Here is a 24,662-nt window from a genome sequence, read left to right on the forward strand (position 1 = left end):
CATAAAAGAAAAAACAAGGCAAAGAGTCAGGAACAAAACGACAATTTTATTTGATTGATGATAGTTCCTTGAAGCAAAAAGCCCTAGATAGATTCACTTTCGCTTGGGGCGGGGCAAAAGGATTTTTTTTTTTTTTTGAAAAAGCATAAAAGGTGAGACAAAGTGCATTACTTGGACAAATGAGCAATAAAAGGAACATCTACAGCAACCCAATTGTGGCTAAACCTCCTTTGTGTCACAAAGCTTCGTGGCACTCCTTCAGGATCATCTTCAGTAATTGCATGAATAAAACCAGAACTATGGAAAGTACCCTTTATCGGCTCGGCGACGGTCTTTGTCTTGGACAAATCAGCTGATGGAAAGAAACCCAACCCTTCTCGGTGTTTGTTTTCTGGAAGTTCAATCAACTTTCCCCAGCTTGCAGACCCTCCAGCTTGTATCATTTTCTGAGCATCCTTCAGAGAAGAAATAGATGCCTCACTCTTCCTGGTACTTTTTTCTTCCATGGTAAATCCTTGAAAAGGCGTCCCTTCAACATTATCAGCCCCAATGAAAGAGAAAGACGACAAATGGCTCACTAACAAAGCCTCTTCACCATTCACCGTTACTAGCTTCCCATTCCTCACGAACTTCAACTTTTGATGCAGTGTAGACGTTACTGCCCCAGCCTCGTGAATCCAGGGTCGGCCCAGTAGGCAACTATATGACGCCTGAATGTCCATCACTTGAAAATTAATCTGGAAAACTTGTGGCCCGATTGTAATAGGCAGAACCACCTCTCCAAGAACATCCTTCCTTGAACCATCAAAAGCTTTTACCATTACCCCACTTCGTCTCAAAGGGGTACCTTGGTAAGAGAGTTGAGCATAGGTTGTTTTGGCCATCACATTCAGAGACGACCCGGTATCCACTAGTACATTCGACAAAGCATCGGTCTTGCAATTCACAGATATATGCAAAGCCAAGTTATGGTTCCTTCCTTCGGCCGGGAGCTCTTCATCACTGAAACTCAAGTTGTTACATGCAGTGATATTTCCCACTATTCCACCAAATTGACTCACGCTCACATCATAGTCTACAAAAGCTTGTTCTAAGACCTTCATCAATGCTTCCTTATGGGCCTCAGAATTCAGTAACAAAGACATTATGGATATTTTTGATGGAGTTTGCATCAGTTGGTCAACAACCCTGTACTCGCTCTTCTTTATTAACTTGAGAATCTCATCAAACTCTGTACTTGCACCGGCCCCATTCGACTGGCTTACCTCTTTGACAACACTGGAATCCTTAGCTTGAGCCTCCTCAATTACCGGAGCACTAACTTTCTTCGGGAACACTATAGGAACAACACGCCCATTCCTCAGCACTCTACTATCTTCGGTAATATTTCTCACAGAATGCAAAAGTGGTATTGGAACTTCACGACCACCTTCTATCATAGTGGCATTGTACTTGTAAGGAATGGCCTTCTCGGAAGTATAAGGTATTGGACCACGCAAGCAGATCACTAAAGGAGCAGCAATTGTCTTCCGACTGTCGTAAAATATTTCCAAAGGCTCTTCAGGAGTTATAACACATACATCATCACATTTTCTTTCAACAACCAGTCCTCCTTGGTTCAAAAGTCTTTGAATATCATCTTTCACTTTCTGACAACCCCAGGGATTTAGAAGGCACACTTTGCAGACATCATGATCATGTTTAAAGAGGTTCACTTTGCATAACTTGGCATGTAACGGGACCAAAGGTGTTCGGATGCGTTGAACGTCGAGAATATGATGAGTCTTTTGGCAATCTTCGACCATGTTGACAATTGCAGCACCATGGTTTGGCAATGGATTGGTTTGAATATTTGGCGCTGAGTCTGTGAAGGTTATCTTCTTCTCATTGATTAGCCTCTGCACTACATTCTTAAAGGCATAACAATTTTCAATATTATGACCTCGGCCCCCTTGATGAAAAGCACAAGTCTGGTCCATTCTATACCATGTTGGCAGTTTTTCTGGTATTGGAGAAGGTGCTATGGTTTGGACTGAGTTATTTCTGAGTAACCCTGGAAGTAGCTCTGCATAGGTGACGGGGATCGGGTCAATTTGCATTCTTTGTTGTTGAGGTCGTTGTTGTTGATAGGGATGTTGTTGATATGGGCGTTGCTGGTATGGTGGTTGGGGATATTGTTGAGGATATTGTTGAGGATTTTGTTGAGGATATTGGTGTTGAGGATTTTGTTGAGAATATGGTGGGAATCGAGGCTGGGTATTTGGTGGTTGAATAACATTGGCAGTAGGTGTGATGGCAGCGACATGTTGGTAGACTGGATAAGTTTGTTGGGTTCTTCCATGGGCTACCACATTAACATCGTGTTCTTTCTTTCTCGGGAAGTGGTTCCCAAATTTCTTGGTCCCACTGGCAGAGGTTCCATCCTTTACCAAACGTCCTTCTCGGACCCCTTCTTCCAATTGAACACCCATGCTAACCATTTCGGCAAAGTTCTTTGGCGTACTTCCGACCATCTTCTCGTAGTAAAATTGATTGAGAGTCTTCAAGAAGAGCTTGGTCATCTCCTTCTCTTCTATACGCAGGCTGACTTGGGCAGCAGTATCTCTCCATCGTTGGGCATACTCCTTGAATGTTTCTTTGTCCCCCTGAGTCATAGCCTGAAGATCACTTCGGTCTGGAGCCATATCCACATTATAATTGTATTGTTGCACAAAAGCTTCACACAGATCATGGAAAGTTTGGATCTTTGTTTTGTCCAGATTCATGTACCACTTTGAGGCGGACTAGCCAAGCTCTCTTGGAAGTAATAAATAAGGATCTGATCGTCCTTAGCATACGCGGACATCCTTCTTGCATACATTGTCAGATGTTCCTCAGGGCAGGAGTTCCCTTTATACTTCTCGAAATCAGGGACCTTGAACTTGTGGGGTATTTGGACATTCGGCACCAAGCAGAGGTCATAAGCAGTTTTTCCAAATCTTTCTTTCCCGCGAAGAGCTTTCATCTCACGGTACATCTCATCATACTTCTCTTGTAAATCCTCCACTTGACCATAGGCCCTCATACTCCTTGAATGGAAGATAGGTTCGTTATCTTGCGGGATAGCATGAATCGCAGGTGCTGAGTATGTCATAGTAGCTTGAGGAATTGTTGCAAAAGGCGGAGGAGCATGAGTTGCATATTGAGAAGTAGGCATCGGAGCTTCACAAGCAATGGGACGGAATATTTCGCCAGCAGTAAAAGGTGGGAACCAAGGCGTGGAACGTTGTGGAGCAGAGTGTGTCGGAGTGTCGGCACATATTGTCCATTCAGGGATAGCAGAGGAAGATGCTTCGAACTGAGTTCTGACAGGAGGAGGAGGAGGTGCTTGGGCTTGTGTATGAGCCTAAGCATGAGCTTGAGCTAGAGCCTGAGCCTGGGCTTGTGCTAGAACCTGAGCTTGTGCTTCCGCCATTGTCTTTATCACTTCAGCCATTTCGCCCATCTTAATCTGCATGGCTTCCACTTCTTCATGGAGCGCTCCATTTTCTTGCTCGAGATGATCCATTTTCCTCTTTACAGCTGCTCGAGTGTAATGTGTACGGGTGGCCTTGTAGTGGATGCGTGGTGCCACCTTTTGAAATGAACTGACCTTCGATTGGAGAAGAAAATTTGTGTGAGACTTGGATTTGAGACTATGAAATGCAAGATGATGCATGATATGCTTATGCAAAAATAGACACATTTTTTTTTTAGAGGACTTATAAACATAATTTTGTAAACATCATAATTGAAAATTTCATTGAATAACAAAGCCAAGGGATAGACTTTTTGAAGTACATAAAGATAAAACAGCTGGGAAACTCTTGAGCCCGGAAAGTAGACTACTCCTCGAAATCTGAATGTGCACCATCAAACAAATCCATGAAATCCATACGCTGCTTCTTAGTGATATGTTTTCCAAGCAATCTGTCCTTCTCCTAGAGTAGATCGTCTCTCTTGATCATTTGTTGCCTCATCTTGCAGAGTTCACGATCTTTCTGTTCTACTTGTCCCTTTAGAGTCCCAATCTTGTTCTGGGCTTCCATATATCTCATTCTCCATATGTCCTTTTCTCGGGTCATCTCGGTCAACAGATACTGAGCTTCCTCTTTGGTTTTAGAAGTCATGGGTAAGGATGGAGATGGGGTAGTTGAAGATGGGAGTCTTTGTAGAGGATAAGGTATTCCATTTTTTGCAGCTCTATCAATGACCCACTTAGTGTAAGATTCATAGATCAAAGCTGACCTCCTTCCTAACTGACCTTTTTCCCTCTTATGAACTGCACGCCAAGCTTGTATAAATTTTCCTCTCATGCCCTTGCTATCCTCTTGGTTGAGGTAGAATATCTCGTCTAGTGAGATATCCTTTGGTTTCTCCATTGGGTACCCAAACTGACGCCTGGCAAGAATAGGGTTATAGCTAATTCCCCCACATATACCGATAAGAGGTACGTTAGAGAATTCTCCACAACTGTCAATGATTGTTCCGGTGTCATAATTTCGGTTGTACCAAACTATATCAGATGGAGCGAGGGACATGGTTTTTTGTGACCAAAGGGTGTTTTCTGGATTGGTTTTGAAGTGATTGGGTAAATGTAAGGTAAACCATTTGTACAACAAGGGTGCACAACAAAGTATAGTTCCTTGCCCTTTTTGGGTTCGATCATGGATGGAGAGGTATGTATCGGCAAGCAAAGTGGGGACGGGGTTTTTGGCTAGGAATATTTTGATGGCATTAATATTAACAAAGTTGGCGACATCTGAGAAAAGCAAAAGAACATATATGAGTAGGGCAAGGATGGATTCAAAGGCATCAATACTGCCCATATCGGCGAAAGCGACGGCTTTTTCAAAGAGGAATTTGGCAGGTAGACCTAGAAGGCCTCCTTTGGTGGTAAGTTTAGCCGTTATAATGGATGTTTCAAGGTGAAGGGCCTTTGCAATGGTTGCGTGTTTAGGAGCAGGCTCAAGGCCGTTGAACGGTTCTTCGTTAGACACCGGTATACCGATCAGGTAGGAGTATTCCTCAAGGGTGGGGACAAGTTGGTAGTCGAGGAAAGTGAAACAATGGCAATAATGGTCATAGAATTGGACCAAAGTATCGAGGATCCCTTGTACCACCTTCGTCTCGAGGAGGTTAAGCAGTCTTCCATGGCGATTTTGAAAATCTCCCGGATTAGTCACCCTTTTCCCTAGCTCCTTTAGGTTTGACAAATCTGGGTTTCGGAAATAGTACTTCCTAGTGCTTCTTGTCACAGGATTCATACCTATGATGTTTACAAAAGATTTGTTTTAGTCCTTCGATATTTTGATGAGAGAAAAAAAAAGTTATTTATGAATGAATGCATGTATGCATGATTATGCTGTACAAACGGTGAAAACATGGTGAGGTTTAAGGCCCATAACGATGGAGTCAAGGGTATAACGCCATTTGGTAAGGACTATGGTTTCATTTGTACCTGTATCACGGGTTCTACCAAGTTCCCAAAGTCTACAACCACTTCCAAATATTATCAGGTTACAAGATTACTATTGATCCAATGACATTTGTAGGAAAGTCTCGTTTGGGTGTAGTATCGCGTATCAACTAATTCAAGATTACTCTTGATTAGCCACCGCACTACGTCCTAAAAGGCCAAGATGGGTTAAAGGTAACTAAAGGTCCTCAACTTCGACGGTTTACTTGAAAATAATAGTGTCAAACACGATTACTCATGTCAACATAGTATTACTTCCAAGAACCTCCATTGAGCGCGATTATCACATGTACTAACACTCAAGATTACTCTTGGAATAGCACTTTGATTATATCACCATCCTATCTTAATGTTTCCCTCAAGCCCGGGTGTAGGACTTATCTCATCACTCCCGTTTAAAAGAAGAAAGAAAAAGAAAGAACATATATATACTCATATTTCCATCTTTTATTTTTTTGATTTGTAAGCAAGTTATGGCACAAAATTTAAATAAAGTCAAGTTAGGCTCAACCCTCTTAGGGGGGGTCCCCAGTGAAGTCGCCATTTCTGTCGCGCCATTTTTCGGATGTCAAGGCCATTTGATTAGCTTTTGACTCACTTTTTATCTCACGACTGAACAAATTTTTTTTAAGGGGAAAAAGTTCCAAACCACCCATTTTGAAGAGATTTAGGGTTCGGGGGTTGGTTATATTTAGGGAAGGTATTAGCACCCTAAATATTCGTAGTACTCTACGAGAACCTCTTGATTTTATTTAACTTTTTGTGCTTAAACTTGCTTGCTTTTAAATAGATGAAAATGGAATTGAATGATGAGTTGAAAAAGAAAAGAAAATTGATTTTAATTGAAGAGAAAAAAAGAAAAATGTTTTTTAGTTGAAAGTTGAAAAGAAAAAAAGAAAATTGTTTTTTAATTGATTTGGAAGGACGAGCGTCCTCTGCCTACGTACCCGTGAGGGATCAAAACCTCGTAGTTCGGGGTAGAAATTGACGTTTGATTTGTTTGGTGTTTTTTATATGTTTTGAAATAAAAAGCCAAATGGCAAATGAGAATTGATTTGTGTTTTTTAGATTGAAGAAAACTGACTTAAAGTTGAATTAGAATTGATTTGAAATTTGATTAAGAAAAATAAAATAAAAAGACGGTCACTTGATTTAAGATCAAGGTTTATTGTGAAAAGTTCTTTTTGTGAATTTTGGATATTTGAATGTTTTTGTTGTTTTTGCATAATAACTGAAAATTAAACTAATAGAGCAATAAAAAATAAAAGTGTGTGGGTGTGAAGAAAAGATTGTTAGTTTACGTTAGTTCAACAAGATAAATAGTATTTAATATATATAGGACCAGAACACTCTGGAGAACAAAAATATAATATTAACAATTAACTTAGGACCAGAGCACTCTGGATTAATTTAATTAACAAGGACCAGAGCACTCTGGATTAATTTAATTAACAAGGACCAGATTGTTCTGGAGAATAATTAAATTAAACAAAAATAAAATATTAACAGTTAATTTAGGACCAGAGCACTCTGGAGAATAAAAATATAATATTAACAGTTAATTTTGGACCAGAGCACTCTGGATTGAGGTGTGTATTTTAGTGAAAAATAAATCAAAAGATATATATATATATATATATATATATATATAGAGAGAGAGAGAGAGAGAGAGAGCAAGAACGAAAGGAAAAAGTGAAAAGGAAAAGAAAAAGGAGGAAAGAAAAGAAAGGGGAGATGATATACCTTTGTGGGAGAGTAGAAGAAAGAAAGAAAAAAAAGAGGGTTGTTTTGTTTGATTTTTGTTTGTTTTGGTAATGAGGGTGTGTTGTTTTGTGTTTGTTTGTTGATGGTGATGAGAAAGAAAAGAAAGAAAGAAAGAAGAAAAAAAACTTTGTTTGAAATTAGTGAGCACCTTCACTTTGAGAGAGATTCAATTCTTTGTGTGTAAGCCTCTCTTTTACCATTGAGGTATGCTTGTATTTATAGAGGTGAAAGACTTGGAGCTTCACAGACAAAAACAGCTGTGTTTTCCTTGTTAAAAACAGCCCATGTGCTTATGTTTTTGTTGCTTGGGGCGCAAGAATGAGAAAAAAGTGAATTTTGTTCATGCAGAACGTTCTCCAGAACGTTCTGGAACTTCCAATTTGCAAAGAGAAAAGGTGGACACGTGAATGCAAGCTGTAGAAGTTTGGAGGCCACTTGTTTTTACAGCTGTTTGGCACTTCTTTGAAAGCTACAAGTGCTGTCCTTTGTTGCTTTGAGAGCAAGAGTGTCCAAGTTGTAAAATTTGCCACATGGAGAATGTTCTTAAGAACATTCTTGTTGTTCCTTTCCTTTTTGAGACAACCACACGTGATGAAAAAACAGTTGTGATCTGGTGGCAACATGAGGGAACATGATGATGTCATTCTTATCCCTTTGAAGTTCCACCAGAATGTTCTCAAGAACGTTCTTTTAGTTCCATGCACTTTTGAAGCAAAACGTGTGGTGTTGTGCAGCTGTAATCTAATGGCATATTTGATGGGACATAATGAGGTCACTTTATTTCGCTCGCAGTACGACCAAAACGTTCTGGAGAACGTTCTGGTAGACTATTCTTGATGAATTTTCATTTTATGCCTTTTTTAATAAAAATAAAAACAAACAACATAATAAAATAATGATAATAATAAAACGAAAAGGACTAGAATAAAATGACTAAAAAGAGTGGTAAAAAAAATGAACAAAAAATGAGGTATTTAAAATACGTCTCTGCCGAAATTTTTCCTAAAAAGGCAAACAATTCCGGGCCAAAAGACAAATGAAATGTGATCTTAGGTCAAAAATTGGGGTATGACAGATGCCCCTATTTAAGTTTCTTCGTCCGGAGATTTAAAGATGAAATCTTGGATTTGACGGACCGAAGAGACTTAAATACAAAAGTGCACCAATTTTGACCTAAGATGTTCTCGATGTAATTATGAATGTAGGACGACAAAGATGACTTGACTGAGACGAGAAACCACAACGGGATACCCAAGTTTGTTGAAGAGGGGGATCCGACTCTGTTAGGGGAATGTAGTTTCACTGGGGAAAAAGATTGCCCGCTACCTGTATGATAGTTGTTTGAAGACAAATGGTAGGTTTTACCTATTATCAGGATTGATAGTTGTATGAAGGTAAAACGAAAAAGACATTGTCTACTATCTGTATGATAGCTGTATGAAGACAGATGACCTAGAACTTCAACGTTTGAAACATGATAAAGTGGTGAACTCAAGCGGTCCGTTGGTGGACTTTGGCAGTTTGAAATGAGATAAAAGGGTAAACTCAAGCGTCCGTTGGTGGACTGGTAGCTTGAAACAAGATAAAAAGGTAAACTCAAGCGTCCGTTGGTGAACTGGTGACTTGAAACAAAATAAAAAAGTAAACTCAAGCGTCCGTTGGTGGACTGGTAGCTTGAAACAAGATAAAAAGGTAAACTCAAGCGTCCGTTGGTGAACTGGTGACTTGAAACAAAATAAAAAAGTAAACTCAAGCGCCCGTTGGTGGACTTGGTGACTTTAAACAAGGTAAAAGGTAAATTCAAGCGCCCGTTGGTGGACTTGGTGACTTGAAACAAGATAAAAAATAAATGTGACTTGAAACAAGATAAAAGGTAAACTCAAGCGCTCGTTGGTGGACTTGGTGACTTGAAAAGAGATAAAAAAGTAAACTCAAGCGCCCGTTGGTGGACTTGGTGACTTGAAACAAAATAAAACATAAACTCAAGCGCCCGTTGGTGGACTTGGTGACTTGAAACAAGATAAAAAAGGTAAACTCAAGCGTCCGTTGGTGGACTTGGCACTTGGCATAATGATGAAAACCAAACTAAGGGGGCATTATTAAACAAAACTTTGTGTGATTAATGCAACTATGTACGAATGATGCGATGCATACGCTGTGTAAGAATACATGAAAGTGTTGATACATGGATGTATGGATGTATGAATGTATCTTGTATGAGTGTATCTATTGTATGTGATAGATGGACTCGGTGAAATGAGACATGATTGGTAAGGTGGGAAATGGACTGATGTTGCAGTACTAACACTCGGCAAACTTCCTTAGAGATGATCTCATTGGGGACAAAGTAACAACATGCGTCTTCTTGGGAGAGAACCCATTAAACGTCTGCAAGAAGTCGCCCTTTGTAAGCTGATACAGAATGTTCTTCCATTGACATACTTCCGTCGTCGTGCCCCTTTTTGAATTTTTACAATGCCTAGCCATGCTTGTCTGGTGGGGTCTAACCACTTGTGTTAACGCAGACTTCTTTTACCCTCGCGTCCTAAGCGGCACTTATTTGTTTATGCTCTTTTTCATGAAGAAACGTTTTTTTTTTTTTTTTTAAGAATTTTGCTTCAAAACATTATCATCAAAAAAAATGGAAAGAACTTTGGAAAAATAGAATAAAAGGGGAATTTCAAATAAAGGGGCAAAGGCTCAAATATTATTGATTGAATGACAGCCTGCCGATGGCATGACTTCATGGATTTTTTTTTTTTTTTTTTTTTTTTTTTTTTTTTTTTACAAGATTTGAAAAAAATGGTAATTTTAAAATGGAAAGGTACATTGAACTTCATATCCCTGTTCTCCCTTACAACTTTGAATTTCGCTGCTTTTGGTGCTTCAGATTTGGAGATTCTTTGATGGTAGGCATGCCCCAAGTGGATTGTGCTTGACTGAATGCAGTTACTTTGAACTTTTCTTTTTATCCTTAACTTTTGCATAGACCGCCCTTTCGGATTTTCAGCCTATCAGGATAAAGATTTCTGTTTAATGTCTCTAATTTTTGCCTGGGCCGCCCTTTCGAGTTTTCAGCCCACCAAGACGCTCATTTTTGCCTAAGCCGCCCTTTTCGGGTTTTCGACTTACCGAGCTGTTCTTATAATTTTTAGACAAAGTATTTCTTGACTACATCTGTGTTTACAGGACGTGGAAGTTCTTCACCATCCATGGTTTGAAGGATCATGGCACCACCTGAGAAGGCTTTCTGGACAACATACGGACCTTCATAGTTAGGCGTCCATTTGCCCCTAGAGTCGGGTTGGAAGGTCAAGATCTTTTTGAGCACGAGGTCACCTTCTTTGAATTCACGGGGACGAACTTTCTTGTCAAAAGTCTGCTTCATCCTCTTCTGATATAACTGACCATGACAAAGAGCAGCCATGCGTTTTTCTTCGATTAGATTCAACTGGTCGTACCTACTTTGAACCCACTCAGCCTCTGATAATTCAGCCTCCATTAAAACTCTCATCGAAGGAATCTCAACTTCTACGGGAAGCACTGCCTCCATGCCGTATACCAAAGAGAAAGGGGTTGCCCCTGTTGATGTGCGTACCGAAGTACGATATCCATGTAATGCAAAGGGAAGCATCTCATGCCAGTCCTTATAAGTCACCACCATCTTCTGGACGATCTTCTTTATGTTCTTATTTGCAGCTTCGACAGCACCATTCATCTGAGGTCTGTAAGGCGAAGAATTATGGTGCTCGATTTTGAAATCATCACACAACTCTTTCATCATCTTGTTGTTCAGATTCGTCCCGTTGTCTGTAATTATCCGGCTAGGGACACCATAACGGCAGATAATATGATTCTTGATAAACTTGACTACCACTTGTTTGGTCACATTAGCATAGGATGCAGCTTCAACCCACTTGGTGAAATAGTCAATAGCCACTAAAATGAAGCGGTGCCCATTTGAAGCTTTGGGTTCAATCCTCCCAATCATATCAATGCCCCACATAGAGAACGGCCACGGAGAGGAAAGAAAATTGAGTGCAGTCGGCGGCACATGAATCTTATCGGCATAGATTTGACACTTATAACACTTCCTGGCATGCTTGTAACAATCGGCTTCCATTGTCATCCAGTAATAACCTGCTCTCAGTATCTTCTTGGCCATTGTATGTCCGCTAGAATGAGTCCCAAAGGATCCTTCGTGTATTTCATGCATCAATAAGTCTGCCTCATGTTTGTCAACACATCTGAGCAACACCATGTCAAAGTTTCTTTTATACAAAATGTCCCCGTTTAGGAAGAAATTGCCAGACAATCTTCTTAGAGTCTTCTTGTCTTTATTGGATGCTCCGAGTGGATACTCTTGCCTTTGAAGGAAACATTTGATATCGTGGAACCATGGCTTGTCATCAACAACTTCTTCAGTGGCGAATACATGAGCGGGTCTCTCAAGACGTCTGATATGGATCAGTGGCACTTCATTCCGACGATTTACTTGGTACATCGAAGACAAAGTAGCCAGAGCATCCGCCATCTGGTTTTCATCACGAGGAATATGGTGTAGCTCGACTTTGTTGAAGAAAGTCAGTAATCGTCTTGCATAGTCTTTGTAGGGAACCAAGCCGGGGTGACGAGTCTCCCATTCTCCTGTGATTTGATTGATTACGAGGGCTGAGTCACCATAAATGTCGAGGTTCTTGATTCTCAGATCGATGGCTTCTTCGATACCCATAATACACGCTTCGTACTCTGCCATGTTGTTTGTACAGTCGAACGTTAGCCTGGCCATGAAGGGGATGTGTGTATCTTTAGGAGTAACAATGATTGCCCCAATTCCGCTACCATAAGCATTAACAGCTCCGTCGAATATTAGACCCCATTTTGATTCAGGATCTGGACCTTCCCCGAGTAGCGGTTCATCACAATCTTTCATCTTTAAATACATAATCTCTTCATCAGGAAAGTCGAACTTGATGGGCTGATAGTCTTCAATTGGTTGGTGAGCCAAGTGATCAGCAAGGATACTGCCTTTGATTGCTTTTTGGGTACGATACTCAATATCATATTCGGATAATAACATCTGCCACCGGGCAATTCTTCCTGGCAAAGCGGGTTTCTCAAAGATGTACTTGATCGGATCCATCTTAGATATCAACCATGTAGTATGACTAATCATATAGTGGCGGAGGCGTTTTGCAGCCCAGGCTAGTGCACAACAGGTTTTCTCGAGCATGGAATAGCGAGATTCACAGTCAGTAAACTTCTTGCTCAAATAATAAATGGCATGCTCCTTTCTTCCGGTTTCATCTTGTTGTCCGAGCACACAACCCATGGAATCTTCCAATACAGTTAGGTACATGATTAGTGGTCTTCCTTCAACTGGAGGGATGAGAATCGGAGGTTCTAGTAAGTACACTTTGATGCTATCAAAGGTTTTCTGGCAATCTTCTGTCCAAACAATCCCTTGATCTTTGCGGAGGAGTTTGAATATCGGCCCACATGTTGCAGTCATATGAGAAATGAAACGGGAGATGTAATTCAGTCGTCCGAGAAACCCCCTTACTTGTTTTTCTATTTGTGGAGCTGGCATTTCTCTGATGGCTTTGACCTTGTCTGGATCTACTTCAATACCTTTCTGACTAACAATGAAGCCCAGAAGCTTTCCGGATCTGACACCAAAAGTACACTTGTTGGGATTTAGGCGAAGTCTGTACTTTCTTAGCCGTTGGAACATCTTTAGCAAATACTCAACATGTTGTTCTTCAGTGATTGACTTGACGATCATGTCATCCACATAAACCTCAATCTCTTTGTGTATCATGTCGTGAAAGATAGTAGTCATACCCCTTTGATAAGTAGCTCCTGTATTGATCAAACCAAACGGCATTACTCTGTAACAGAAAGTGCCCCAAGGTGTGATGAAAGACGTCTTCTCTCTGTCTTCGGGCGCCATCTTGATCTGATTGTAACCGGAGAAACCATCCATGAAGGAGAACACTTTGGATTTTGCAGTGTTGTCAACCAGTACATCAATATGAGGTAATGGAAAATCATCTTTGGGACTAGCTTTGTTAAGGTCACGGTAATCAACACACATTCTGACTTTGCCATCCTTCTTCGGAACAGGCACTATGTTGGCTAGCCATTGAGGGTATTTTGATGTAACGAGGAAACCTGCATCGATCTGTTTTTGCACTTCCTCTTTGATCTTGAGGGCCATATCAGGACGGGTTCTTCTCAATTTCTGCTTGACCGGCGGACACTCGGGCTTCAAAGGCAAATGGTGTACCACAATATCAGTATCCAGACCTGGCATATCTCGGTACGACCAAGCGAACACATCAACATATTCTATGAGAAGCTCTATCACTCGCTTCCTGACACTTACCTCAAGTGATACCCCAATCTTGATCTCCTTCTTGTCTTCTTCGGTACCCAAGTTGATTGCTTCTAATTCTTCCCTATAAGGCTGAATGATCTTTCTTTCTTGTTCAAGTAGCCGAGAGATTTCGTCGGGAATCTCTTCGTTCTCTTCTTCTTCCGCCTCATACACAGGGAACTCAAAGTTGGGAGAGATCATAGGGTTATGTTGTTCAACGGGTTCATTGGTTTTTAATCTGCATATATGATTGATGATTTTAGAAAATAAGTACATGCAGATTTTTGAAGGTGATTATATTTTATTTTTTTTGGTTTTTTTGTATTACCATTTTTTCTAAAAAACATAAAAGAAAAAACAAGGCAAAGAGTCAGGAACAAAACGACAATTTTATTTGATTGATGATAGTTCCTTGAAGCAAAAAGCCCTAGATAGATTCACTTTCGCTTGGGGCGGGGCAAAAGGATTTTTTTTTTTTTTTGAAAAAGCATAAAAGGTGAGACAAAGTGCATTACTTGGACAAATGAGCAATAAAAGGAACATCTACAGCAACCCAATTGTGGCTAAACCTCCTTTGTGTCACAAAGCTTCGTGGCACTCCTTCAGGATCATCTTCAGTAATTGCATGAATAAAACCAGAACTATGGAAAGTACCCTTTATCGGCTCGGCGACGGTCTTTGTCTTGGACAAATCAGCTGATGGAAAGAAACCCAACCCTTCTCGGTGTTTGTTTTCTGGAAGTTCAATCAACTTTCCCCAGCTTGCAGACCCTCCAGCTTGTATCATTTTCTGAGCATCCTTCAGAGAAGAAATAGATGCCTCACTCTTCCTGGTACTTTTTTCTTCCATGGTAAATCCTTGAAAAGGCGTCCCTTCAACATTATCAGCCCCAATGAAAGAGAAAGACGACAAATGGCTCACTAACAAAGCCTCTTCACCATTCACCGTTACTAGCTTCCCATTCCTCACGAACTTCAACTTTTGATGCAGTGTAGACGTTACTGCCCCAGCCTCGTGAATCCAGGGTCGGCCCAGTAGGCAACTATATGACGCCTGAATGTCCATCACTTGAAAATTAATCTGGAAAACTTGTGGCCCGATTGTAATAGGCAGAACCACCTCTCCAAGAACATCCTTCCTTGAACCATCAAAAGCTTTTACCATTACCCCACTTCGTCTCAAAGGGGTACCTTGGTAAGAGAGTTGAGCATAGGTTGTTTTGGCCATCACATTCAGAGACGACCCGGTATCCACTAGTACATTCGACAAAGCATCGGTCTTGCAATTCACAGATATATGCAAAGCCAAGTTATGGTTCCTTCCTTCGGCCGGGAGCTCTTCATCACTGAAACTCAAGTTGTTACATGCAGTGATATTTCCCACTATTCCACCAAATTGACTCACGCTCACATCATAGTCTACAAAAGCTTGTTCTAAGACCTTCATCAATGCTTCCTTATGGGCCTCAGAATTCAGTAACAAAGACATTATGGATATTTTTGATGGAGTTTGCATCAGTTGGTCAACAACCCTGTACTCGCTCTTCTTTATTAACTTGAGAATCTCATCAAACTCTGTACTTGCACCGGCCCCATTCGACTGGCTTACCTCTTTGACAACACTGGAATCCTTAGCTTGAGCCTCCTCAATTACCGGAGCACTAACTTTCTTCGGGAACACTATAGGAACAACACGCCCATTCCTCAGCACTCTACTATCTTCGGTAATATTTCTCACAGAATGCAAAAGTGGTATTGGAACTTCACGACCACCTTCTATCATAGTGGCATTGTACTTGTAAGGAATGGCCTTCTCGGAAGTATAAGGTATTGGACCACGCAAGCAGATCACTAAAGGAGCAGCAATTGTCTTCCGACTGTCGTAAAATATTTCCAAAGGCTCTTCAGGAGTTATAACACATACATCATCACATTTTCTTTCAACAACCAGTCCTCCTTGGTTCAAAAGTCTTTGAATATCATCTTTCACTTTCTGACAACCCCAGGGATTTAGAAGGCACACTTTGCAGACATCATGATCATGTTTAAAGAGGTTCACTTTGCATAACTTGGCATGTAACGGGACCAAAGGTGTTCGGATGCGTTGAACGTCGAGAATATGATGAGTCTTTTGGCAATCTTCGACCATGTTGACAATTGCAGCACCATGGTTTGGCAATGGATTGGTTTGAATATTTGGCGCTGAGTCTGTGAAGGTTATCTTCTTCTCATTGATTAGCCTCTGGACTACATTCTTAAAGGCATAACAATTTTCAATATTATGACCTCGGCCCCCTTGATGAAAAGCACAAGTCTGGTCCATTCTATACCATGTTGGCAGTTTTTCTGGTATTGGAGAAGGTGCTATGGTTTGGACTGAGTTATTTCTGAGTAACCCTGGAAGTAGCTCTGCATAGGTGACGGGGATCGGGTCAATTTGCATTCTTTGTTGTTGAGGTCGTTGTTGTTGATAGGGATGTTGTTGATATGGGCGTTGCTGGTATGGTGGTTGGGGATATTGTTGAGGATATTGTTGAGGATTTTGTTGAGGATATTGGTGTTGAGGATTTTGTTGAGAATATGGTGGGAATCGAGGCTGGGTATTTGGTGGTTGAATAACATTGGCAGTAGGTGTGATGGCAGCGACGTGTTGGTAGACTGGATAAGTTTGTTGGGTTCTTCCATGGGCTACCACATTAACATCGTGTTCTTTCTTTCTCGGGAAGTGGTTCCCAAATTTCTTGGTCCCACTGGCAGAGGTTCCATCCTTTACCAAACGTCCTTCTCGGACCCCTTCTTCCAATTGAACACCCATGCTAACCATTTCGGCAAAGTTCTTTGGCGTACTTCCGACCATCTTCTCGTAGTAAAATTGATTGAGAGTCTTCAAGAAGAGCTTGGTCATCTCCTTCTCTTCTATACGCAGGCTGACTTGGGCAGCAGTATCTCTCCATCGTTGGGCATACTCCTTGAATGTTTCTTTGTCCCCCTGAGTCATAGCCTGAAGATCACTTCGGTCTGGAGCCATATCCACATTATAATTGTATTGTTGCACAAAAGCTTCACACAGATCATGGAAAGTTTGGATCTTTGTTTTGTCCAGATTCATGTACCACTTTGAGGCGGGACTAGCCAAGCTCTCTTGGAAGTAATAAATAAGGATCTGATCGTCCTTAGCATACGCGGACATCCTTCTTGCATACATTGTCAGATGTTCCTCAGGGCAGGAGTTCCCTTTATACTTCTCGAAATCAGGGACCTTGAACTTGTGGGGTATTTGGACATTCGGCACCAAGCAGAGGTCATAAGCAGTTTTTCCAAATCTTTCTTTCCCGCGAAGAGCTTTCATCTCACGGTACATCTCATCATACTTCTCTTGTAAATCCTCCACTTGACCATAGGCCCTCATACTCCTTGAATGGAAGATAGGTTCGTTATCTTGCGGGATAGCATGAATCGCAGGTGCTGAGTATGTCATAGTAGCTTGAGGAATTGTTGCAAAAGGCGGAGGAGCATGAGTTGCATATTGAGAAGTAGGCATCGGAGCTTCACAAGCAATGGGACGGAATATTTCGCCAGCAGTAAAAGGTGGGAACCAAGGCGTGGAACGTTGTGGAGCAGAGTGTGTCGGAGTGTCGGCACATATTGTCCATTCAGGGATAGCAGAGGAAGATGCTTCGAACTGAGTTCTGACAGGAGGAGGAGGAGGTGCTTGGGCTTGTGTATGAGCCTGAGCATGAGCTTGAGCTAGAGCCTGAGCCTGGGCTTGTGCTAGAACCTGAGCTTGTTCTTGAGCTTGAGCTTGTGCTTCCGCCATTGTCTTTATCACTTCAGCCATTTCGCCCATCTTAATCTGCATGGCTTCCACTTCTTCATGGAGCGCTCCATTTTCTTGCTCGAGATGATCCATTTTCCTCTTTACAGCTGCTCGAGTGTAATGTGTACGGGTGGCCTTGTAGTGGATGCGTGGTGCCACCTTTTGAAATGAACTGACCTTCGATTGGAGAAGAAAATTTGTGTGAGACTTGGATTTGAGACTATGAAATGCAAGATGATGCATGATATGCTTATGCAAAAATAGACACATTTTTTTTTTTAGAGGACTTATAAACGTAATTTTGTAAACATCATAATTGAAAATTTCATTGAATAACAAAGCCAAGGGATAGACTTTTTGAAGTACATAAAGATAAAACAGCTGGGAAACTCTTGAGCCCGGAAAGTAGACTACTCCTCGAAATCTGAATGTGCACCATCAAACAAATCCATGAAATCCATACGCTGCTTCTTAGTGATATGTTTTCCAAGCAATCTGTCCTTCTCCTGGAGTAGATCGTCTCTCTTGATCATTTGTTGCCTCATCTTGCAGAGTTCACGATCTTTCTGTTCTACTTGTCCCTTTAGAGTCCCAATCTTGTTCTGGGCTTCCATATATCTCATTCTCCATATGTCCTTTTCTCGGGTCATCTCGGTCAACAGATACTGAGCTTCCTCTTTGGTTTTAGAAGTCATGGGTAAGGATGGAGATGGGGTAGTTGAAGATGGGAGTCTTTGTAGAGGATAAGGTATTCCATTTTTTGCAGCTCTATCAATGACCCACTTAGTGTAAGATTCATAGATCAAAGCTGACCTCCTTCCTAACTGACCTTTTTCCCTCTTATGAACTGCACGCCAAGCTTGTATAAATTTTCCTCTCATGCCCTTGCTATCCTCTTGGTTGAGGTAGAATATCTCGTCTAGTGAGATATCCTTTGGTTTCTCCATTGGGTACCCAAACTGACGCCTGGCAAGAATAGGGTTATAGCTAATTCCCCCACATATACCGATAAGAGGTACGTTAGAGAATTCTCCACAACTGTCAATGATTGTTCCGGTGTCATAATTTCGGTTGTACCAAACTATATCAGATGGAGCGAGGGACATGGTTTTTTGTGACCAAAGGGTGTTTTCTGGATTGGTTTTGAAGTGATTGGGTAAATGTAAGGTAAACCATTTGTACAACAAGGGTGCACAACAAAGTATAGTTCCTTGCCCTTTTTGGGTTCGATCATGGATGGAGAGGTATGTATCGGCAAGCAAAGTGGGGACGGGGTTTTTGGCTAGGAATATTTTGATGGCATTAATATTAACAAAGTTGGCGACATCTGAGAAAAGCAAAAGAACATATATGAGTAGGGCAAGGATGGATTCAAAGGCATCAATACTGCCCATATCGGCGAAAGCGACGGCTTTTTCAAAGAGGAATTTGGCAGGTAGACCTAGAAGGCCTCCTTTGGTGGTAAGTTTAGCCGTTATAATGGATGTTTCAAGGTGAAGGGCCTTTGCAATGGTTGCGTGTTTAGGAGCAGGCTCAAGGCCGTTGAACGGTTCTTCGTTAGACACCGGTATACCGATCAGGTAGGAGTATTCCTCAAGGGTGGGGACAAGTTGGTAGTCGAGGAAAGTGAAACAATGGCAATAATGGTCATAGAATTGGACCAAAGTATCGAGGATCCCTTGTACCACCTTCGTCTCGAGGAGGTTAAGCAGTCTTCCGTGGCGATTTTGAAAATCTCCCGGATTAGTCACCCTTTTCCCTAGCTCCTTTAGGTTTGACAAATCTGGGTTTCGGAAATAGTACTTCCTAGTGCTTCTTGTCACAGGATTCATACCTATGATGTTTACAAAAGATTTGTTTTAGTCCTTCGATATTTTGATGAGAGAAAAAAAAAGTTATTTATGAATGAATGCATGTATGCATGATTATGCTGTACAAACGGTGAAAACATGGTGAGGTTTAAGGCCCATAACGATGGAGTCAAGGGTATAACGCCATTTGGTAAGGACTATGGTTTCATTTGTACCTGTATCACGGGTTCTACCAAGTTCCCAAAGTCTACAACCACTTCCAAATATTATCAGGTTACAAGATTACTATTGATCCAATGACATTTGTAGGAAAGTCTCGTTTGGGTGTAGTATCGCGTATCAACTAATTCAAGATTACTCTTGATTAGCCACCGCACTACGTCCTAAAAGGCCAAGATGGGTTAAAGGTAACTAAAGGTCCTCAACTTCGACGGTTTACTTGAAAATAATAGTGTCAAACACGATTACTCATGTCAACATAGTATTACTTCCAAGAACCTCCATTGAGCGCGATTATCACATGTACTAACACTCAAGATTACTCTTGGAATAGCACTTTGATTATATCACCATCCTATCTTAATGTTTCCCTCAAGCCCGGGTGTAGGACTTATCTCACCACTCCCGTTTAAAAGAAGAAAGAAAAAGAAAGAACATATATATACTCATATTTCCATCTTTTATTTTTTTGATTTGTAAGCAAGTTATGGCACAAAATTTAAATAAAGTCAAGTTAGGCTCAACCCTCTTAGGGGGGTCCCCAGTGAAGTCGCCATTTCTGTCGCGCCATTTTTCGGATGTCAAGGCCATTTGATTAGCTTTTGACTCACTTTTTATCTCACGACTGAACAAATTTTTTTTAAGGGGAAAAAGTTCCAAACCACCCATTTTGAAGAGATTTAGGGTTCGGGGGTTGGTTATATTTAGGGAAGGTATTAGCACCCTAAATATTCGTAGTACTCTACGAGAACCTCTTGATTTTATTTAACTTTTTGTGCTTAAACTTGCTTGCTTTTAAATAGATGAAAATGGAATTGAATGATGAGTTGAAAAAGAAAAGAAAATTGATTTTAATTGAAGAGAAAAAAAGAAAAATGTTTTTTAGTTGAAAGTTGAAAAGAAAAAAAGAAAATTGTTTTTTAATTGATTTGGAAGGACGAGCGTCCTCTGCCTACGTACCCGTGAGGGATCAAAACCTCGTAGTTCGGGGTAGAAATTGACGTTTGATTTGTTTGGTGTTTTTTATATGTTTTGAAATAAAAAGCCAAATGGCAAATGAGAATTGATTTGTGTTTTTTAGATTGAAGAAAACTGACTTAAAGTTGAATTAGAATTGATTTGAAATTTGATTAAGAAAAATAAAATAAAAAGACGGTCACTTGATTTAAGATCAAGGTTTATTGTGAAAAGTTCTTTTTGTGAATTTTGGATATTTGAATGTTTTTGTTGTTTTTGCATAATAACTGAAAATTAAACTAATAGAGCAATAAAAAATAAAAGTGTGTGGGTGTGAAGAAAAGATTGTTAGTTTACGTTAGTTCAACAAGATAAATAGTATTTAATATATATAGGACCAGAACACTCTGGAGAACAAAAATATAATATTAACAATTAACTTAGGACCAGAGCACTCTGGATTAATTTAATTAACAAGGACCAGAGCACTCTCGATTAATTTAATTAACAAGGACCAGATTGTTCTGGAGAATATTTAAATTAAACAAAAATATAATATTAACAGTTAATATAGGACCAGAGCACTCTGGATTAATTTAATTAACAAGGACCAGATTGTTCTGGAGAATAATTAAATTAAACAAAAATAAAATACTAACAGTTAATTTAGGACCAGAGCACTCTGGAGAATAAAAATATAATATTAATAGTTAATTTTGGACCAGAGCACTCTGGATTGAGGTGTGTATTTTAGTGAAAAATAAATCAAAAGATATATATATATATATATATATATATATATAGAGAGAGAGAGAGAGAGAGAGAGAGGGAGAGAGAGAGCAAGAACGAAAGGAAAAAGTGAAAAGGAAAAGAAAACGGAGGAAAGAAAAGAAAGGGGAGATGATATACCTTTGTGGGAGAGTAGAAGAAAGAAAGAAAAAAAGAGGGTTGTTTTGTTTGATTTTTGTTTGTTTTGGTAATGAGGGTGTGTTGTTTTGTGTTTGTTTGTTGATGGTGATGAGAAAGAAAAGAAAGAAAGAAAGAAGAAAAAAAACTTTGTTTGAAAGTAGTGAGCACCTTCACTTTGAGAGAGATTCAATTCTTTGTGTGTAAGCCTCTCTTTTACCATTGAGGTATGCTTGTATTTATAGAGGTGAAAGACTTGGAGCTTCACAGACAAAAACAGCTGTGTTTTCCTTGTTAAAAACAGCCCATGTGCTAATGTTTTTGTTGCTTGGGGCGCAAGAATGAGAAAAAAGTGAATTTTGTTCATGCAGAACGTTCTCTAGAACGTTCTGGAACTTCCAATTTGCAAAGAGAAAAGGTGGGCACGTGAATGCAAGCTGTAGAAGTTTGGAGGCCACTTGTTTTTACAGCTGTTTGGCACTTCTTTGAAAGCTACAAGTGCTGTCCTTTGTTGCTTTGAGAGCAAGAGTGTCCAAGTTGTAAAATTTGCCACATGGAGAATGTTCTTAAGAACATTCTTGTTGTTCCTTTCCTTTTTGAGACAACCACACGTGATGAAAAAACAGTTGTGATCTGGTGGCAACATGAGGGAACATGATGATGTCATTCTTATCCCTTTGAAGTTCCACCAGAATGTTCTCAAGAACGTTCTTTTAGTTCCATGCACTTTTGAAGCAAAACGTGTGGTGTTGTGCAGCTGTAATCTAATGGCATATTTGATGGGACATAATGAGGTCACTTTATTTCGCTCGCAGTACGACCAAAACGTTCTGGAGAACGTTCTGGTAGACTATTCTTGATGAATTTTCATTTTATGCCTTTTTTAATAAAAATAAAAACAAACAACATAATAAAATAATGATAATAATAATAACGAAAAGGACTAGAATAAAATGACTAAAAAGAGTGGTAAAAAAAATGAACAAAAAATGAGGTATTTAAAATACGTCTCTGCCGAAATTTTTCCTAAAAAGGCAAACAATTCCGGGCCAAAAGACAAATGAAATGTGATCTTAGGTCAAAAATTGGGGTATGACAAGTATTAATATACTTTCATCGTGCGGAGGACAAAGCTCCTAAACGTGCGGAGGACAAAGCTCCTAATCATGGTGAGGACAAAGCTCAACGAATGCTAATGCATGGACTTTAACGACAAAATACCTTAATCAGCTTATCACTTATACTTCCAATAATTTGGAGTTCATCATCAACTTATACATAATCATCCAACTTAGTTAAATAACATTTGCAGCATTATCAAATCACATCAAGTTAAGTATAATTCAATCCATAGTTCAATCCATTTGCAACTTAAGTATAATTCAATCCATAGTTCACTTCATAATCATTTAACAATTCATAAAGCTTCACAGTTCATGATCATTATCTTTAATAGGTCACATTAAGTACCTAAAGCTCCTATCTAACCCAACCAAACAACTCAGGTCTCACAATGCACTAAAACACTCAATTCTGGAAGTGCTCACGAGGCGAGAGCATCTGCTCGCCATGGCGAGTACAAGCCAACTTTCCAACTAAGGTTGTTCTGTTGGAACAAAATGTGTTTCACAATGAACCTTAATAAGTTTTGATGATAACAAGGTATTAAAAATTGTCAATTGGTTATTACTAATAATTGTTTAAGTATACAGGACCAAAAGCTAGTCAAGTAATTTCAATAGGTCTTGGAAGAACAATGGAAAGCAAAGGAATTCGAAGCATCTGAAGAAAACTGCGTCTGAAGCTTAAAGTGCTTTTGAAGCTGAAGTGCATCTGAAGTGATGACGTCATCAGAAGCAGAAGCTCATCAGAAGCAAGGTTTTCATCAGAACCGATATCATCACCAGAAGCTACATTTAATCCGTAAATTCAAACTGAAGATCCAAAGTAGCTGTTTCTCATTTCAACCTTATCTAGGAAGAACGAAGAATTGAAAGGGAGGTATCAACGGTCATTTGGATAGCACTGAGTATTTGTCCTTCGTTAACAGAGTTGACAAAGTACAAGTGTACAACAACTACCTCCACTACTCTGTTTTGTCCACGCTACAAGACAAGACAACAGCTATGCCTGCAGAATTTGTGCCTTCAAGATGGGAATGAATTTGAAGCTAATTCCTCAAAGGACTACACCCAAATCAGGCAAAGGATTACTGGTGAATGATCAAAGGATTTCAAACGACTCTTTAGACGTGCTAATCATCTCAATGTCTCTTTCACACCTCTATATAAAGGAGTGAAGACTTGAAGATTGAAGATAGAGATACACAAGTTAAAAAGCGCCAAAACTCTGTCAATTTGATTCTACAAAGCACACTGAATTTCTGCACTGATTTGATACATCTTAGAAATTCAAAAGTCTAGAGTCTTTAACGTATTGTATTGTGAACACCACTGATTGTATATCAAGTGTTCAAGTCAAACTTATTTCATTGTATTTTTGTTTGATCAGAAGCCTCTTGCCTGCGTGCTTAAGCATTAGAAGACTCTTGCTTAGTGATTGAGCATTGGAAGACTCTTGCGTGTGTGCTTTGGGCATTTTTTGAGAAGTCTCATACTTAGAGAGTATTGAGCATTTGTAATCTTTGTGATTATAGTGAAATCTCCTTGGAAGTGCAAGGGGGACTGGACTACTTCCGATTTGTGGAAGGAACCAGGATAACTACTTGTGTCTTGCTTTTCTTTTCTCTGCTTTGATCTTTTCCGCTGCATATCTGATTCTGATCATTTCATCAGAAGCATTCACAAACTGCTTCTGAAGTTTTATCAGAAGAAGAATTTTTAGAGAGAAAAAGAAAACACAATTCAACCCCCCCTTCTTGTGTTTTTCTCACCTTCATGTTCCAGGTTCAATCTCATTCCCATTCGTTCCCTAATCATTAGTAGGCACCTAAAGGTACTCAAAGGTATCTAAGGTTCAACTCAAAAGTCAAAAACTCGAAAATCAACATGCTCTCTAGTCATACTCGCTATGGCGAGTAAGGCTATTCGCCGTGGCGAGCTGTACCAAAAGGACTCGCGAGGCGAAGGGGAAAGGCTCGCGTGGCGAGCGATGAAGTTCATCACTCGCGAGGCGAGATTCATAGCTCGCCATGGCGAGCGATGAATTTAGGCTCGGACATGATGCACTTTCTACACGAAAATCATCATCTAACAAGGTTCTAAGCCTAATTTCAATCTCAGAATTCGTCCTAAACATATTTTAAGGTTATAGGACGGTTTCTACATCAATCTAACACAGTTTTGCCGTTTG

General features: G+C 40.0%; 2 protein-coding genes across 2 annotated transcripts; both read right to left on the bottom strand.

Moving 5' to 3' along the window:
* Positions 1 to 167: 167 nt before the first annotated feature.
* On the bottom strand, positions 168 to 2,765 carry LOC120577495 (uncharacterized). The gene has a single exon (XM_039829051.1). It carries the CDS (start codon positions 2,763 to 2,765, stop codon positions 168 to 170), a length of 2,598 nt encoding a protein of 865 aa, XP_039684985.1.
* Positions 2,766 to 10,406: 7,641 nt separating this feature from the next.
* On the bottom strand, positions 10,407 to 17,550 carry LOC120577496 (uncharacterized). The gene is made up of 2 exons (XM_039829052.1): positions 14,156 to 17,550; positions 10,407 to 13,878 (listed from the first exon to the last, which is right to left on the bottom strand). The coding sequence occupies exons 1-2, from the start codon at positions 17,548 to 17,550 to the stop codon at positions 10,413 to 10,415; spliced, it is 6,861 nt and encodes a 2,286-aa protein (XP_039684986.1). The 3' UTR covers positions 10,407 to 10,412.
* Positions 17,551 to 24,662: the final 7,112 nt, after the last annotated feature.

This window comes from Medicago truncatula, chromosome 8, assembly GCF_003473485.1.
Source record: "Medicago truncatula cultivar Jemalong A17 chromosome 8, MtrunA17r5.0-ANR, whole genome shotgun sequence".
Taxonomy (NCBI): Eukaryota; Viridiplantae; Streptophyta; class Magnoliopsida; order Fabales; family Fabaceae; genus Medicago; species Medicago truncatula.